General features: G+C 38.4%; 1 protein-coding gene across 3 annotated transcripts in view; it reads right to left on the bottom strand.

The window, feature by feature from the left end:
- ENTHD1 (ENTH domain containing 1) overlaps positions 1 to 18,542 on the bottom strand; it is an 80,620-nt gene that overhangs the window by 42,563 nt on the left and 19,515 nt on the right. For all 3 annotated transcript variants that reach the window (XM_037515212.2, XM_037515211.1, XM_054696025.1), the window contains exon 4: positions 7,842 to 7,960. In XM_037515212.2, coding sequence (XP_037371109.1) covers positions 7,842 to 7,960 — 119 coding nt within the window. The remainder of the gene's footprint in view (positions 1 to 7,841; positions 7,961 to 18,542) is intronic.

Genomic DNA, 18,542 nt, shown 5'->3' with positions numbered 1-18,542 from the left:
TTCCTAGTGATACTGAACATCATTTCATGTGCTTATTTGCCATCTGAATTTCCTGAAGTGACTTCTTGTCTTTGCCCATATTCTAATTGGCCTGATCAGTTTTTAACTGTTGACTTCTAAGTGTTCTTTATCCTGGATATGTGGTTTAAGCAAAGAAATCCAGTTTCTATTTCTCCTCTCTGTCCCCTATGGGACACCTTTCTTTTTGAAATGTTTGGTTTATCTTTAGATGTCCCATAGTATAAATAAAAATCCAAAAATGGACTCAAACATAAATGGGACTTTATTATGTGACAGAAACCACAATTCAGATCAACAAATGAGATGGAGACAACTAATTATCATTTGTAAAAATAAAATTATAAGGTGGCTCTCTAATACTCTCCATACATTAAAACAAATTCTTGAGAGATAAAATTTAAATATACACTTAAAAATTAAAACATACAAAGCTAAATAGTTTCTCATGAAACTAAATCTCCTCTCACCACAAGACATGGCAATTGCACTCTTTGGTATTCACTGAAAGATGTTGAAATGTATGTCCATATAAACACCTACACACAGTTGCTTATAGCAGCTTTAGTTATAGTTTCCAAGTGCTGGAAGCAATCAAGATGTCCTTCAGTAGGTGAATGGATTAGTAAATCTGTTGGCTGTTGTATATCCAGACACTGGCATGGTATTCAGTGGTAAAAAGAAACAAGCTGTCAAGTCATGAAAAGAGTTGTGTAAGTGTAAGAAGCGTAAGTGTAAGTTACTAAGTGTAAGAAGCCAGCCTAAAGAGCCTGTGTACTATGATTCCAACTACGTAACCTTTTGGAAAAAGCAAAAACTATGGAGACAACAGCAGGATCAGGTCTTCCTAGGGGTTGTCGGGGAGGGGTCATGACAGATGAAGCACAGAGAATTTTTAGTACGATGATGCTTTTCTCTATGATATTATAATGACAGATACATATCATTATACATTTATCAAAACCCATAGAATATACAACATGAAGAATGAACCCTAATGCAAACTATGGTCTTTGGGTGTTAATAAAGTGTTAATGTAGGTTCATTCATTATAATAAATTACCACTCTGATGTAGGATGTTGCAGTAAAGACAGTCATGGGGGTGGGGGTGATGCAGTGGGTGTATGGGGAAATCTCTGTAACTTTCAGTCAATTTTGCTGTCAACCTAAAACTTATTTAAAACATAGTCTGTTGGGGCCTCCCTGGTGGCCTAGGGGTGGCCTAGTGGCTATCACCACTACAGCCTGAGTTCAATTCCCAGCCAGGAGTTAAAACCCACATATGGCACAGCAGACCTCTCCTGTCTCCCTGCTGCTCCCCTCAGCAGTGTATTTCAGTCAGTCTGCCTGTTCTGCTCCCCACTCTGTCTCTGGTGAATTCTCTCACCCCCACCCCAGCACCTCTGGCCTATACCCCCGTTTTTCTGCACACACACACACACACACACACACGCATCAATCAATATTTCTTTAAAAAAAAAAAAAAAACATAGTCTGTTGAAACAAAAGCCAGACTGACATTTTATAAAGTCTTCAAGTAGGGAAGGTCTTTCTAAGAAGACTTAAAATGTGTATGTTCAGAACATGCAGCCCTACCCCATCCTCCAGGCAGGGGAGAAGGCTGGAGACTGACGGAAGCCAGTCTCCATGAAATCCCAAAAGCAGGGGCTTCAAAGAGTTTCTGGGTTGGTGAGCACAGCTGCGGGCCAGGAGTCGCAGCTCCATGGGGAAAGCACTGGGGACTCTGGGACCTTATCCTATGTAATTCTTCATCTGTCTGTCATACCTTTTACAGTGTCATAAGCCAGTAAATACAAATGGTTCCCTGAGTTTTCTGAGCTGTTCCAATAAACGATGGAACCCAATAAGGGACTCAGGGGAAACCTGATTTACAGTGGTCAGAGACACAGGTGCCACCGCCCTGGGGTCAGAACTGGGCTGTGGCTGCAGTGTGAGAGTAAAGAAGAAAGACAGGAGTGGCTCGCTTCTCTTTTACAAATGCAAAATACATATAAAGTAAAATAATCAAACCCATAAAGTGAAAAATCAAATGAAAAGCTAACATGAGTAAATACAGAACCAGGTAAAATGGCTAATTATTTATTGAATAGCTCATGGAAAATAAGAAAAAGATGATAATCCAAACAGAAAGATGAACAAAACAATAAGAATTAATAATGTTTAAAAAACACAAATGTCCAATAAACACAGGGAAAGTGGTATAATCTTACATATACTTACAATAAAAAATTGAAATTCTCTCTCTGGACTGAAAACAATGTAAAAACCTGATAATGCTCAGGTTTGCAAAGATGAGGGGACTGGAGGCTGACGGGGACATGCTTTTTTGATGGATTTAAACTGGAGCAGCTTTGGGGAGGACAATTTGGCAGTACTTTTCAAAACTAAAAATAAATACAACCTTTCAGCAATTCCACTTCTGGGACCAGCATCATAAAAATACATGTACAAGGGTCATTGTTGCAACCTTGCTTTTAATAGACAAAAACACGAAAAATCCCTAAATGATTACCAGTAGGGAGCGATTAGATAAATTAAGATTCATCTGCAAGCCAAGAACACAGCACCACTGCAGGTACTGATAAAGAAATATGTCCAAGATGTGCAGTTTAGTAAAATATATATATGTATCTTTTTGAACAAGGTATGTTGAATGATTGCAAGAATTAAATAGAAAGATGTCCAAGATGTAATGCATTGTTCAAAGCATGTTGTAGACTAGTAAACATTAAACATTTAGAGAAAAGAGATGTATGGGCACAGAAAATTTCCCCCCCAAAATCTCATAAAAACCTGTTAGTAATTTTGCCTCTGAGAAAAGGAACTGAAAGACAATAGAGAAGTAAGGAAGCTTTGCTTTTCCCTCTCTACCCTTTCATATTGTTAAACCTTTTTCAATAAATATTTTCTAATTTAAAAAGGATGAAAGTGCAATCTTGAAAATAAAAAAAGGACTTTAAAGCATAAAGCAATGATGCCGAAAAGAGGGATGATGAATTAACATAATTAGAGTAAGTATAATTTCCATTTCTCTAACAACTTTGATGAGCTCAAATTTTTGCAAATATAATAAATGATATGCCAATAATAAACCCAAGGATAAAAATGATCTACTTCTCATCTAGCAAAATGACAAACTGAGCCAGTAGGAAATAAACATTTATCTTCCATCACTAGCAATTTAGCAACTCTGAACTAGACTGAAGGTTTTGGTCAGCTTTAATTTGTGTGAGCCAATTCATAGCACCCCTATCTGTTGCTATGGCAACAACTGTGATGGAAAAAAAATCATGACTTCATTGTTGAATCTCCTCAAACAGGAAAAAGAAGGAGGTCTTTTGAGGTGACAAAAAGCTACAAATAGCCTTATTAATTAGCAAATTTAATAATAAAAATTCTGGACAGGGTGCAGAGAGAAAACATATCCTTGCTAAGTGTCATAAATTTAAAGGCTTTTCTGAATTTTCATCACAGGCGAGCAGTCTTCTCCTTTTGAAAGCCCTATTCTATGAAGAATTTTATTTACTGCTTTCAGACAATTCTTTCATTTGTAGAAAGAGAACAATTACAGAAGTTTCTATTTAAAAATTTTAAAAGGTATTTTAAAGCACCCCTCATTCTGCCTAAGCAAGCCACAATATCATCTTTCTCATTCCATGTTAAGAACATGAGAATTTTAATGTAGATGTGGTACATTTGGCAACAACAATTAGATTTACTCTTCGACTCTGTGGGGTTTGCCTTCTGCTACAAAAGCAGATTGCTGAAGAAGTTGCCTTGGATTGCATCAAATGTTCCTGACAGTAACAAGAGGAGACGCTTGTCAATGGCATGATGGAATAGTGTTGGGATACAGTAATGCTCTGACAAAGAAAAATATAGCTCTAAACTTCTTCTGAGAAAAGAGCACCATTTTTGGCTCACTGATATAAAATGTGGACTGATGTAAATCAATCACAGTTCTTCTAAAGTATAAAATAAAAAAAAATAGCAATGAGAATTTGAAGACTGATACCAAAAAAAACCCTAGGTGGCATTTTATGTCTTTGTCAGGCTCCAAGTCATATAAGATTATTCAAGTCTATTTTTTTCCCTTTCAAGTCACCAGCAGCGAAGAAACTGATCTCAAATTTAAAAATCATTTTGACTTAATGTCATATCTTATAAAATGATCTACATATTTTCAATCAGTGAGTTATTATGTAATTAAGGAACAGGGAAATTTTATGTACTTTTCTGAGCTGCTAGAAAATCAGGTAAATCCAATACCTACTTGGGTTGGAAAAGGGGTTGGGAACAGAAGGTCAAGGGGTAATTCCAACCTCCTTCCTAGGAACCCTGCAGGGCACTCAACAGAGCAATGAGCAGGACCCAAACAAGCTTCTTGACCAGGAAATGAAGAGAAGGAAGTTAATGGTGAATGCCTGCTACTCATCATTTCTTCATTGATAAAAATTGGCAACTGAAGAGTCGGTAACGGGTAAGACCCAAAAGGTCTCTACTCTCAAGGAGCATTTCCTTCTAGGAGGAGAAATACGCACCAAATCGAAAAACAAATGACTGGGTAAGATCACATCTGGAGTGCCACAGATTCCCAGTGAAGGTGGTTCTATAAGGTCAGACTGGCAATATTTCCCTTCCTCTAAATACACAGCAGAGAGAGAGAAAACAGGTGAAAATGAACAAGACACAGTCACGTTCAAAAACAAGAACCCTTCCCTGGATGAGAGGCTGCACGAAAGCACATAGGGTAAGGAGGTTAAAGCCTAGACATTTGGGGTTTGGATGCCCCAAAAAGGCAGAGAAAACCAGGAGCTCAACCGCTGGCGGGTAAGTACTGACTGCAGGTCACCCCCACCTCCACCCCAGAGGAGGAGCTGGTGAGGGTTCCCTGCTTGAAGCGGGGCTCCGGCTCTGGGATGTCCTCCTTACGAAGGAAGCCAAAGTAACCTGTCATCAATCACAGCCCGGGCTTAATGCCCCTAACAGCATTGTGCCCAGGGAGGAGAGAGAACATGAACCAAAACCTAAGCAGCAAGCAGGGCCCGGGGGTCCAATATCTCTGCTCTAAGCAAAAGGAAGGCGCCCCCAGCTGCCAGAGGAAACCCTAAAAGTGGATTTGTAGTCCTGGGCGGCAGGAGGAGGCACATGAAAATCTGGCAGGAATGAGGGAGCAGAGAGAGAGAAAGATTAAAAACAAAAACAAAAACCGTGGGTCTCTCAAGAGGAGCTGATAAACCAATATTCCAAAACAGAAAGAAAACTGAATTTACTGCTGACAGAGTGAAACTAAGAAATCTAAAACATATTTAAAACTGAGCATGTTTACAGGCCTCCAGAAGATATTGGAAATGATAACATCAATTTAACGTTAATTTAAAGGAATAATAAAGCAAGAAACAAAAACAGGCAGAGATGAAATAAATACAAATGGGCATAAATAAGCAACGCAATGAGAGTCCTGGAAATGAAAATTATAACTCCTGAAATTAAACACTCAATGGAAAGGAAAAAATTTTAGAGTGAGCACAGATGAAAGGAGAAAAAATGAACTGGAAGATGGTTCTGATTGATTGCTTAAAATGCAGCATGAAAATAGAATGAGCCAAAAAATATTATAAGCAGTTGAAAGACACAGAAAATGAGGGATTAAGTACCCCCTAATAGATCTAGTAAAAATTAAGCAGAAACAGTTTTCAAGGGAGTAGAGAGTAAGTACTATTTGAAGAGCGACAGATACCAGAATTAAAGCTCTGTGTTCTCCTGGGATGAGCAGTGTGTGTATGTCTGAGAAGGTCAGGGGACGCTGAAGGATAGAGCAAGTTCTGGTTCTGGTTCAGGTTCTGGTGGCTCCCTCCCTGGAGATACTATAAAGGGACTGTCGCCTGGAACCTGCCAGAGCACACACCGGACCTAGTGCTGGGTCAGGGCAGAAGGCCTGAGTGGGAAGGAGACCAGAGCAATCCATGGGGAGACGAGGCTTGGGAAGAAGCTTCTCCACCCTTTTTCCAATCCCCAGGACAAGTGTGTTACAATTTAAAGAGTGTCTCTCCCCAAATCTACCTCTTCTAAGGGTGCTAAGGGTAAGACCTAACTTGGGGCGTTGATCATTAGAGTGAGCAATGATGAACTCTGGTATTTTGGGGGGAGGGTGGAGGAGGGATGGGCTCTCCCTCTCTCCCACACTTAAGTTGAAAGGCTTGACTGAGAATAACCTCTGGCTTCAGCAATCCCAGACACAGTAGCCATACTCCTGGGATATCATTTGAGGAACGAAACATTCAAAATAAAAATAAAAAACTGGGTTATAGATTTCATCAGAAGTGCAGATACAGAAAAAAAAGGACCAAAACATTTTCAAAGCTTAATAAACATAATAAAAGAAATAAGGAAACATATAAGCAATATCAAACAAGAACAAACACAATAAAAAGAATAAAAAGAAGTATTAAATACAAAAACAGAACAGTTGAAATATAGAAAACAGATGGGCTAGAGGAATGGGCACAGCTGAGAACAAATGATTAAATTGGAACATCGGACAGAGGACATCTAGAAGGGAAAAAACCCAAAGAAATAGAAACTATAGGGAAAAAAAGAAAGGGTACTGCTAATATCCAGGTAAAAAGACTGAAGAAATCGAAAAATAAAAATACACAAAAGGAAAATTTGAAGAAAACCAGAGATGTTTCCTCAGAATTAGGGATGAATCGCTTCCACTGAAAGACTCCTAAGAGGACAAAGAAGAGGACGAGGAAGGGCCGCAGGGCAGCATATTGCAGCAAAGTTCAGTCTTTTCAACAAACGCTAGTGAAGCTATTGGGAAACTGTAGGCAAGGAAAAAAAGGAAATACAAATTTTTGAAAGAGCCCCGAGTAACACTTCACACCTTAATAGAAAAATTAATTCAAAATAGACTCTAGACCTAAATGTCAAACACAAAACTATGAAAACTTTTAGAGGAAAACGTACATGACTTGGGTTAGCCAATGGGTTGGTAGATATGACACCACTACAAAAACTGATAAACCACATTTTAGCAAAATTTAAAACTTTTGCTCAGTGAGAAAACAGAGAAAAGACAAATTACAGATGGGAAGCACTGGTGTCTGCCAAGGTCTGCCTCGGGACCCCACCATGAGGCTCGGAGTTTTGGCCTTGCCAGTGACGCTCTGCTGCTCACCGGCTCGCTATGCCATCGGGGCTCACCCCACCTGTCTACTTGTTGGGCCTTTCTGCTGCCTGTTGGGGTCCCCCTCCTCCAGATGTTACTACTAACATGTGCTGCAATAGTCTGCTTCTCTTTCAGGTGCTTCTGGCTTTGTGCGGCTGCAATCTAGCTGGGAGTAAGGAAGGAGATGGGTCCAGCCACTTTGCCCCACCTGCTTTACTCTGCCACCATCTTGCCCCACCTGCTTCATGGAGGACAGAGTTGAACATTTGAAATAAAAACATCACAGATCTTTATTATACAAGGATAAGATTCTTAAGATTTTCTAAAGGCACAAACTATAAGGGAAACTGATGGCTTAACCTTATTCTTATTTAAAACTTTGTATGACAAAAGATACCAAAAAAGAGCAGATACATACAGTTTCTCCTAAATCACAAGAAGCTGGAAAAGGCAAGAAGGTGCCTCCCACCTCCCATGAGGGCCTCCAGCTGTGGAGACCCCTTGTTTTTTTTTTTAGCTCCATGAGGTCTTTAACCTGAGAACTGTAAGGCAGTACACCTGTGCTAGTTTAAGGCTGAGCTTGTGGTGATTTGTTAGGGAGCAACAGGAAACTATCCAGGGACTTACCTCTGTTGATTTCCAAGCATTAATCCTGAGCGGTAGTGTTTCCTGGGACAACACAGCTCCACTAGGCAACTGAGTGTCTTGGCACTGCTCGTGTTTCAATCCTGCCTTGGAAGCATTTTCTGTCAACAACATAACATTAAGATTTTTACTTTGGCAAAAAATAATGATGTTTTTACATTAGTTCACATTTTTTTAAGTTAATCATTTTGGAAGAGTCATTTTTTCTACAGAATACACATTGTGTGCCAATAGTTACCTATGAATATTAATTATTTAAATACATCCCCTTATACTAATTGGCAAGTTCACCAGAAGGGATTCTTAAGCATGCATCCTATTAAGATGGGTAAAGAAATGTCTTTCTTCTTATAAAGTGGGAGAAAATTATGAAAGGAACCATTGTATCTTACAGCTTTATAACTGAAACATCTTTTAAAAATAAGGTAAAACACAGTATAGAAAATAGATTGAGGGCCTCTCCAGTGGCGCAGCGGTTGAGCGCTGGGTTGCGAAGCTGCCCGCAGCCTCTGCAGCACCGGTTCGATCCACAGCTGCTCCCGGGCCACTGGAGGAGGGTCCCACATGGCGCGCAGACCTCTCCTGCCGCCTGCTGCTCCCCTCAGCAGTGTGCTTCGGTCCTTCTACCTGCTCTGCTCTCCGCTCTGGCTCTGGTGAATTCTCTCACCCTCCCATGCTTCTGACTGTACCCAGTGCTTGTATAAATAAATAAATAAATAAATCTTAAAAACAAAAAACAAAAAACTGGTTTCTCAACTTAAAAAGAAAATAGATTGAAAATGTGCAACTTAAAATTTTAGCAAAGCAAAATTACAGTTATAGTTACTCTAATTTATATTTAAAATAATCTTACTAGTGCAGTGTGAATCTCATGAGTTGTAAGCAAAATCAGAAATGCAGATTATTTGGTTAGAGAAAAAAACCTTTAAATAAAATTTAAAAAATTTAAACATAAAAATATATCCATAAACACAAGCTATTTCTGCTTATAATTGTACTGAATTTAGTGTTTTAATAGTCTCAATGCACTTTCCATCCTGTATTAATACTAGAAATAGGAAGTACTAGTGCCAATTATATGTTAGTATATTATTGGGTAATAAGGAATAAAGAAAACCATTTTCAAATGGGTACAGGCACACAAGACAGGTATTTTAAAGACTTTCCATGGGCTAGTCGGGTTTAGATAGTTTTAAGGAATCATTGTCTTGATCCACAGCTTCTACATATTTACTTTCAAAAAGCTGATCGCACAAGCTTACGACAAGGTTCCATGTCTTAGCTACACACAGGAGAATGTGACTGTGTAGAAGCATCAGGCTAGTTCTTGCCCCTTCCCTTTCATAATTTTCTCCTATTTTATAAGAAGAAAGACATTTCTTTACCCATCTTAATAGGATGCATGCTTAAGAATCCCTTCTGGTGCAAACACAAGAACAGCGAAGGAAGCAAACCATAGCAGAAGATTGGAATGGGAAGTCTCCTTTAATCAAGGCATGGAAAACCCAAAGTACAGCTTTGAAACTTCTCCTATCATACCCCCATCTCTGCTCATGGAAAGGCCTGGCAGAAGGAACGGGGTATTTTCATTCACACAGGGATGTTTGGCATGCAGTATGTAGCATGGAGGAGCAGGACCATTGACAAGTTTCATTTAATGTCATGTGCTTTTTTTTTTTTTTAAATCTTATTTATTTATTCATTTATTTATACAAGCACTGGGTACAGTCAGAAGAGTGGGAGGGTCAGAGAATTCACCAGAGCCAGAGCAGGGAGCAGAGCAGGCAGAGCAGCGGGTGGCAGGAAAGGTCTGCGCACCATGCGGGACCCTCCTCCTGTGGCCAGGGAGCAGCTGGGGATCGAACCGGTGCTGCAGAAGCTGCAGGCAGCTTCGCAACCCAGCGCTCAACCGCTGTGCCACCGGGGAGGCCCTAATGTCATGTGCTTTTGATCCCCTAACTTGTCAAAGAATTCCTGAGGAAGAGTCCCCTGTGAGGAAGCAAAGCAAGCACTGAGGAGCATCTTATTTCATCAATGCAACAAGCTCATGACCAGACTCTGTCTCAGCTCTCTAGCTTGACAAAGCATTCTGGACTGTGACTACAATCAGAGTGATGTCTGTTTACATGTTTATTTGAATAAAGGAAAGCATCTTTTTTTTTTTTTTAAAGAAAGTTTAAATCTAGTCTTCTCTGGTGGCCTAGGAGTTAAGTCTCAGCCTTCCCTGTCAACACTATGGCCCGAGTTCCATCCCCAGCCAGGCAGCTGACTCACATGGCGCAGCAGACCTCTCCTGCTGCTCCCCTCACCAGTGTATTTTAGTAGATCCACCTGTTCTGCTCCCCAGTCTGTCTCTGACAATCCCTCTCACCCCGCGTACCTCTAGCCTACACCCCAGTTCTTTTACACACACACAAGTTTGAATCTGATTTGGATGGTTCTCTTGACTATGAGGGTCAGTTTTGCCAAGTAGGTTATATGTGGTAAATATTTTCCAAAAGTCGAAAGAACCAAATGTGTAGTTCTGAAGAGTTGATGAAAATAAATTAAAAATATAGGATTCAATAAAATCATTTTCTCAAAAAATTATTGTTTTGACAAGTGTACTTTAATTAATGTTTTTATTTTTCCCACACTTTTTGAGTATGTTAGGTTAAATTGGAGTATAACAGGTATAACTTTTAAAAGCAATCTGATAAATTTCAGTAAAGGTTTTTTGGTATTATTCCCAGAAATTGAGAAAGCAAATTACTACTAATGACTGTTTAACAAATCTTTTTCTAAGTTGGGTGTTTCCAATCTTTTGCTTTCAACAACATTAAAGAAAGACCTAATCAAGTTAACAGTTGACAGGAGATGAAAACCATTTTTATAATAAATCACTATATAATTTTTGGCATATTACTTGGAAGGAATTCATAGAATTGACTGACATTGCTATAATAGTAGCACCTTCTACTCCCACCTACAATTTTATGTGAACAAGTCTTCTGAGCATTTACATCTAGAAAATGTAAAACAGAAACAGAACTTATGCTAAAAGCTGATTATTTCTAGCGATAAGTAATATTCACATGTGGGCAAATGAGCAGTTCCATGTATCACAAAAAAAGCATGTATTTCTAATAAAACTGTATTCCTTATGCTTCATATGCATTTGTAAACATTTATCACACATTTATATGGTGTTGATCAATTGTGTACTAAGAAATTGCAACAATAAGTCAATCTAGAGGGAATACTTTGCTACTTAAAGCCTCTGGTCACAGAAAAATTAGAAAAAGAATTTCAATTTATATATGCATTTGATGTAGAGAAGACTTTCAAGCATAAAAAATACTCAGGGTAAAGTTCTGGAAGCAATATGGAATAGAAATATGACTTCAAGGAGAATGAAGGATATAACATTTCCAACATTTAAAGAAGACCCATGCATTTTTTTCAAATGAATCATATAAGCATAAATCATAAATTTTTTTTTATTCTTCTACATATACTTATTAAAAGACTTGTCTAACAGTTTTGTTTTCTTTAACGTCAATATTTTAAATGACACCTATGCAGCTATTCATGATCAAATTTCATCTCAACTTAAAGTTATGTCTAAGGATTCACAATGTGAATTTACAAAGTGAATGTGATTTTCCAAAATCATTTTCTTGCATTGTACTTATGCAAGAAAATGGGTTCAAAACATTTACAGCTAAGCTAGGGAGATAAGTCTAACAGACAGCCTTAAAGGAAACAATCAGAGAATAATTACTTGCCAAACGTCCTTAAATTCACTAACTTTAGGGCTTCATTGGTGGCCTAGGGGTTAAGTCTCAGCACTATCATGCTGTCACCACCGTGGCCTAAGTTCCATCCCCAGCCAGGGAGTTGACCCACATGGCACAGCAGACCTCTCCTGTCTTGCCTGCTGCTCCCCTCAGCAGTGTATTTCAGTAGATCCACCTGTTCTGCCCCCTACTCTGTCTCTGGTGAATCCGCTCAAACCCCATACCTGTGGCCTATATGCCAGTTCTTCTACGCAAAAAAAAAAAAAAAAAAAAAAAAATCACTAACTTTAGGAATAGAACTCTAAGGAAAACAAAAAACAAAAATCAGGGTGCATTACAGTAATCATGAAGAGTTCAAATAGGAATTAAAATCTGAACAGGGCTTTGAAGGATGGCAAGGATCCCTATACATTTGGAGGGAGAAATTATTCCAAGCAGAAGGAACTACATGGCCAAAAGGAGTAAGTATGATATTTTCCAAAGACACTGAAGAACAAGAACTTTGCATTTATGTTCATTTCTTGTAATTTCACATGAAAATGAAGAATTAAAATGAGCTTACTTGGGACTTGGAGATTTTATAATTAATGCCAATAAACACTAATGGTTTGAGAATTAGATCATCTGTATACTTTCATGTGATTTAACCAGGGACTATCTGCTCAGTCTTTGAACATTCAGCAATAAATATCCTCAAAATCATGGGGACTTAGTTTTTTAACATCACACAAGCAGATAAACAAAAATTTCAGGAATTTGAAAAGCTGAAGAATAATGAGAATTGTGAAAAAAATATCTTCCCTAGCAAGAGATTCATTTTTGCCTAGAAGAAGTACAATGTTAGAAACCTACATTGAATAATCTTATCAGGTCAAGAGGGAAGGCAGTTAGAATATAGTGAGTCTCTGGAAATTCATTTAGACACTTTTTAGTATCAGCACTGCACCAGAAGTGAGGTGTGCTTAATTAAATTACGTGGTTACACAATGTTTATTTCTGGGTCTTTACCAGCAAGTGCAAGGGGTTAGCACCTTAGTGGAAATGAAGTCCCTCTGGTTATCATTAGCTATTTATCAATTGAGGCTGTGAAGTCACAAGGAAGGACTAGTATGTGAATGAAAACCTCAAAGGAAAAAATGAAGAAGCTACAGGAAATGATGCGACTGAGTCATTCGAAGATAAATGCTTAGATACCAAGGCTGAGGGACTTTGTAGAAACTATCTAGAGAGAAGCTGTGGATCTCGTTGAGCCTGTACCCCTCAGATAATCCCACAAAGCAGAACCGGTGAACCCCGTGATAGTTTTTAGATGAGATATCAAACTGACATTCAAACCATCAGACATTAAAAATGCAAGAACACATTTTGGAATTAAAATGCTCCTTAAATTGAACAACTTCCCAAACTGATCCACTTATTATCACGCATCTAAAGAGCATTGCTGTTATATATAGTGACAGTGTCATTCAAGGTGTGGTTTAAGTAAATTAAGTCATTTGCTTAACAAAATTAATTTTTAAAGATAAACAAATGTATTCATCATAGAAAATATTCAGTGGGTTAATGAAGTGATACGATATAAAAAGTCTCATCATGATTAAGTTTGTATCTCGTTTTTTGAAGAATCATGAGTTTGGAAATTGTTAATATTTTGTTGTTTGGGAGCGTAGTTATATTTAAGCATCTTCAAATAATTGTTCAAATTATTGAAAATTTTTGTTCAAAAATTTGTCCTCTATTTTTTTAAACTTTCATTTTATAGTAATTTCAAACTTACAGAAAACTTGCAATAATAGTACAAAGAATTCCCATAAGCTCTTCTTCCAAATTCACCAACTGTTACATTTTGCCCTATTTGCTTTATAATTCTTTATTTACACACATATCACGACTGCCCTGTATTTTAAATATAGAAGAAAAGACACCATCATAGATTGTGTCCTCCAGAAAACAGATTCTAGCCTGTGTGTGGTATGCTCACTAAGGGCTGCTCTCAGAAACAGGCGTGAAGAGAGAGGGAGGCAGGACTGGGCCAAGGGAGAAACCGAACAGGGATGTGGCTGCATCAGAGGACTCCTCTGGGAGCTCCAGGACTGAGTTGTCCTGCCTGGAAGCTGGAGACCCACATCCACAAGACAGGATATAGGTTCTCTCAGGGAATGTCACCTTGGGCTAATGGGCTCTCTTCAGCTGTTGGGAATTCCAGAAAAGGACAAAGAAAAGCCCCAAAGTCACCCACCCCCCTCCACCCACCCTGGCAGCCAAGAGAATGATCTTTGAGCCATGGGTCCGGGAAGCACTGGCACATCACCAGACACCTCCAGACGCCATGAACTCTGAGCAACGTCCCAGAGGTGTACTGAGAGGCTGAGGAAAGACTTTTTTTAAAAAATGAAAACATAAAGAGGATAAAGAACAAGAAAGCAAAGATTTTAAAACAGATTTGAAAAATTAAATTTGAGGGCCTCCCGGGTGGCGCAGCAGTTGAGCACTAGGCTGCAAAGCTGCCCGCAGCCTCTACAGTGCCGGTTCCTTCCCCGGCCGCCAGACAAGGGTCCCACATGGCACGCAGACTTCTCCCGCCGTGCCCGCTGCTCCCTTCAGCAGTGTATTTCGTCATTCTGCCTGTTCTGCTCCCTGCTCTGGCTCTGGTGAATTCTCTCACCCTCCCGTGCTTCTGACTGTACCTAGTGCTTATATAAATAAATAAATAAATAAATAAATAAATAAATCTTAAAAAAAAAGAAAAATTAAATTTGAAATAGTGAGAAAAGACAAACTTTTGTTTCAGGATATTTTAAAAAGGGAGTTAAGACCATTTTATTTCAACGTGCAAAATTTGAGATACTGCCAGTAGTTCTCACTTAAGAATAATGGTAAACAGTAAAACCAACAAACTGTGTTAAATAAAAAAGAGATAAGAAAGAAACACTCACTACTAATGCAGGTTTAAATACTCAGGGGCTGGCACCAAAAATTTACAACAGCAATCTAACATGGAAATAGATACAACTATTTGTCAATAGGATACTGAGAAGTTGATAAGATTCTGAGTTTCTCATCCACATCTGGATAAAAAGGGAACTGTGGACAATGCTTTCTTCCACTGTTATGACTGAAACAAATGCAAATAGCTAAAGAAAAAAATGGGTATTATAAAGTGAGTAAATAAAGAAGCTGACACCTCAATGGAAGTGAAAGCTACAGTTTCACACTGAATTAGGTGGGTGACCTGAAGCTCAAGGGTATCTCCCACCCAGTGGGAACTGGATCCATTTCCCAACTAGATAGAACGAGCAGGATTTTGTACAACTTAGAAGATGAGCAGATTCCAAGTATTCTAAAGGAGATTGTACACAGCCTGATCCGAGGTCTCCCATTCCTCACTGCTGCAGAAAAGTGGATAAAATAAGAAATAGCTCACAAAGTACAACTTTGTGGAGAAAACAAATGAGTGTCAGAGATTGGTGCATCATGAAATCACTAAGTATATCTGAGCAAATAAGAGTCATGTTTATTGCACAGTACCTATATTAACCCATTTACTTCTTACAAGAGCTCTGTAATAGGGATTGTATCATCTCCATTTTACAGAAGAAAAAATTACAACACAGTGTTTCAAGTAATGTGTCTAAGGTCACACAATTGGCTCAGAATTAAAAATCAAGCAGGATGGATGCTCAAACAAGTCTCCACTGCTTCAAAATAGTGCCAAGTCAGAGCTGCCAAAGCAGTGAGAATAGGTATCATTTCTTCCTTAAATGTTTGCTAAAATTCATCAGTGAACCAATCTGGGCCTGGTGCTTTCTGTTTTCAAAGGTTTTTTATTATTGATTCAATTTCTTTAATAGAGGTCTATCTAGATTATTTCTTTTGTGAGTTTTGGCAAACTGTGTCTTTCAAGGAATTGGTCCATTCATCCAGGTTATAGAAATTGTGGGCACAGAGAATTTTTCATAGTAAGATGCTTATCACTTTAATGTCCATTGGACCTGTAGTGATGTCTCCACTTTCATTTCTGATATTAGTAAGTTGTAGCCTCTCCCATTTTTTTCACAGTTAGTTGTTAAAGCCCTATCAATTTTATTGATCTTTTCAAAGAACCAGCTTTTGGTTTTCTTGTTTTCCTATTTTCAATTCCCTTGATTTGGCCTCTAATTCTTACTATTTCTGCACTTCTGCTTACTTTGGATTTCATTTGGTCTTCTTTTTCTAGTTTCCTAAGGTGGAAACTTAGCTGACTGATTTCAGAGCTTTTTCTTTTCTAATATATGCATTCATATGCTATAAATTTCCTCCTAAGCACCGTAATTGCATTATTTAAATATTTAAATTCATTGCTGCTTCACATCATGTATTTGACCTTTCCAATATCTACAATCTTTGGGGGAACTGAATATATTCTTTCCAATTCATTTCTTAATTTTAATTGTTAGGAATCCAATGGACCTATATAATGAATTGAATACGCTTTCTGTTGCACAGAGAGCTGCCTAGGACCACTTCAGTGCCCCTTAAATATCTGGGATCAACATAGTAATCCCAGGCTTTCCTTCCTAAGGCTCAAGGCAGGCCCCAATCCCATTTTCTTAACTACTGACAACTTTCTTAAGCAATTCCACCCCTACAGTCACTGGCAGCATCACCAGGCACACTGTGTGATGATGCCAGTCATATGTTATGCTCTTTTCTATTTATTTTATTTTATTTATTAAAATATTTGGGGGCCTCCCCGGTGGCGCAGCGGTTGAGCGCTGGGTTGCGAAGCTGCCCGCGGCCTCTGCGGCGCTGGTTTGATTCCCGGCTGCTACCCGGCCATCAAAAGTGGGTCCCACATGGCGCGCAGACCTCTCCTGCCACCCGCTGCTCCCCTCAGCAGTGTACTTCGGTCCTTCTGCCTGCTCTGCTCCCCGCTCTGGCTCTGGTGAATTCTCTCACCCTCCCGCACTTCTGACTGTACCCAGTGCATGTATAAACCAAACAAACAAACAAACAAATAAATAAATAAAACATGCTTCTATAAAATAAAATAAAATAAAATAAAATATTTGGAAGGACAGATCCTTGGAGACTTCCTGAACCTTTTGTTAAGTCAGAAGGGTCTCAAATAATGTCATTGCCAATTTTTGTGTTTTTGTGCAATAAATGTATTTTTGGCACTCCTAATTACATCTTATTGCAAGAAGTTGACCTGAAATGTTTACTTAAAAAAAAAAACCTAATATAATTTCATTTTTATAAAAATAATGTATCTTCAGTTATTCATCTTTTTATATGTATTTATGGAAAGATGCCTACAGTATATGTTCATCTAAAATAAGCTATGATTATTTCTGAGTAATGGAATAGGAAGTGATTGACTCTTGATAGTGAGCCTGTATTACTTTTATTAAAAGATTTTTCTGAAACAATAACAAAAGAGGAAAAATAAGAAGACTGGAAGTAAATATTCTAAGATGTTAACAGTGGTTGGTATGGAGTCATAGGGATATGTTGTCATTAAAGTTTTTTGTGTGTAATTATTTTTAAATTTAAAAAAAACAACTGCTTGGCATTCATCAGTGAAAATGTTTTAGCAGCAACCACCATTTGCTCCATTAGCACTGCTGTCTAATCTGTGTGTAATAAGGCAACCAAGTATGACTCCACATCAACTCTGTTAAGCAAACGGTATACTGCAGGAAGTAACATCATAAAATCATGACAACTACTTTGCAATGTTAACTTTTGGTCCAACAATAATCATGTATGATTCATGGGAAATTCTTCCACGAAAGAGGATGTTACCACAGACCACAACAACGCTGCTCTACGGGAAAGTTCCATTGCAAGGAAATCTACTAAAGGGTTCTTTGGGAAGACCACATGACCAAGGGAGGGGGTGCTTTGGTGGCCCAAGTGGTAGTTTTCATCATCACTACCTCTAAGGAAAGAACCTAACTACATGCTTGTAACTCAGGAGAGCTGGGTTATAACTGTGCTTTTTATAGTTTGCTGTGGTGCCATCAAGCAGCAATTATACTTGAGCGCCTCTTTTCCCTCAAACATCAAAATCACCTAACCAAAACCCACCCAAGCTATCTATTAGAATTAAAGCTTGGGGAAAACATCCAGGAATAGAAAAAAGCAGAGAAGTAGTGAAGTGTGTATAACACCTTCTCTAAACTACCTCTTTCCCCTCGCTAATTTACCACAAAGAAGCTTGGCACAGCTGTTTCTGCTCTAGATCCTCAAGCCTAGCTAGGAATCAGATTTCTAGCACTGCACTCAATTTTACATTTCATTATAACTAAATAATTTAGAGGCTTCTCCAAATTCCTTCCAATGGAAATTTACCTGTAAGATACCATCATCACCTGCCTCCATTTCTCTGATTCAAATGTTAAGAGTCATTTTCAATTTCTCTCTTTCTTCTCTAATATATCACCCCATTCCCTCTTTACATTCTATCTTGAAACATTACCTTTCCCTCATTTCAATAACCCTGGAGGCAGGTCCTAGATGCCTGGTTGAAACAACTGTCTCTTACAAATCTTCCCTCCCATTCGTATCCTCTTCATTTCTACACAAAGCAATAAGAATTATCTTCTCCCAACAGCTGTTTTCAGTAATAAGAAAGCTAAGTTCTGTGACTAAGCGAAACATCCCTTCTGTTCTCTAAGGCCTACAATGGTTCTTAGTTGCTAGTCGTAACAAACTGCAATTTCCAAATACTGATTATTATGTCCTGTATAAACTGTGCTGAGTACTCTCAACTATCTGCCCACATTTTCTACATATTCAAACTTGTATTCTCTATTCCATTTAGTAGATAACCATGTGTTACCATGATTAATTCATTTTTTATTTTCATTTCTTCCTACTATGGTAGGGACTATTTGTTGTTCTCCATATTTATTCTCCC

Source organism: Talpa occidentalis, unplaced genomic scaffold (assembly GCF_014898055.3).
Source record: "Talpa occidentalis isolate TD23 unplaced genomic scaffold, MPIMG_talOcc4v2.1 talOcc4.16, whole genome shotgun sequence".
NCBI lineage: Eukaryota > Metazoa > Chordata > Mammalia > Eulipotyphla > Talpidae > Talpa > Talpa occidentalis.
Note: the sequence above shows the minus strand (reverse complement) of the source record. Positions and strands in the feature narration are given on the sequence as shown.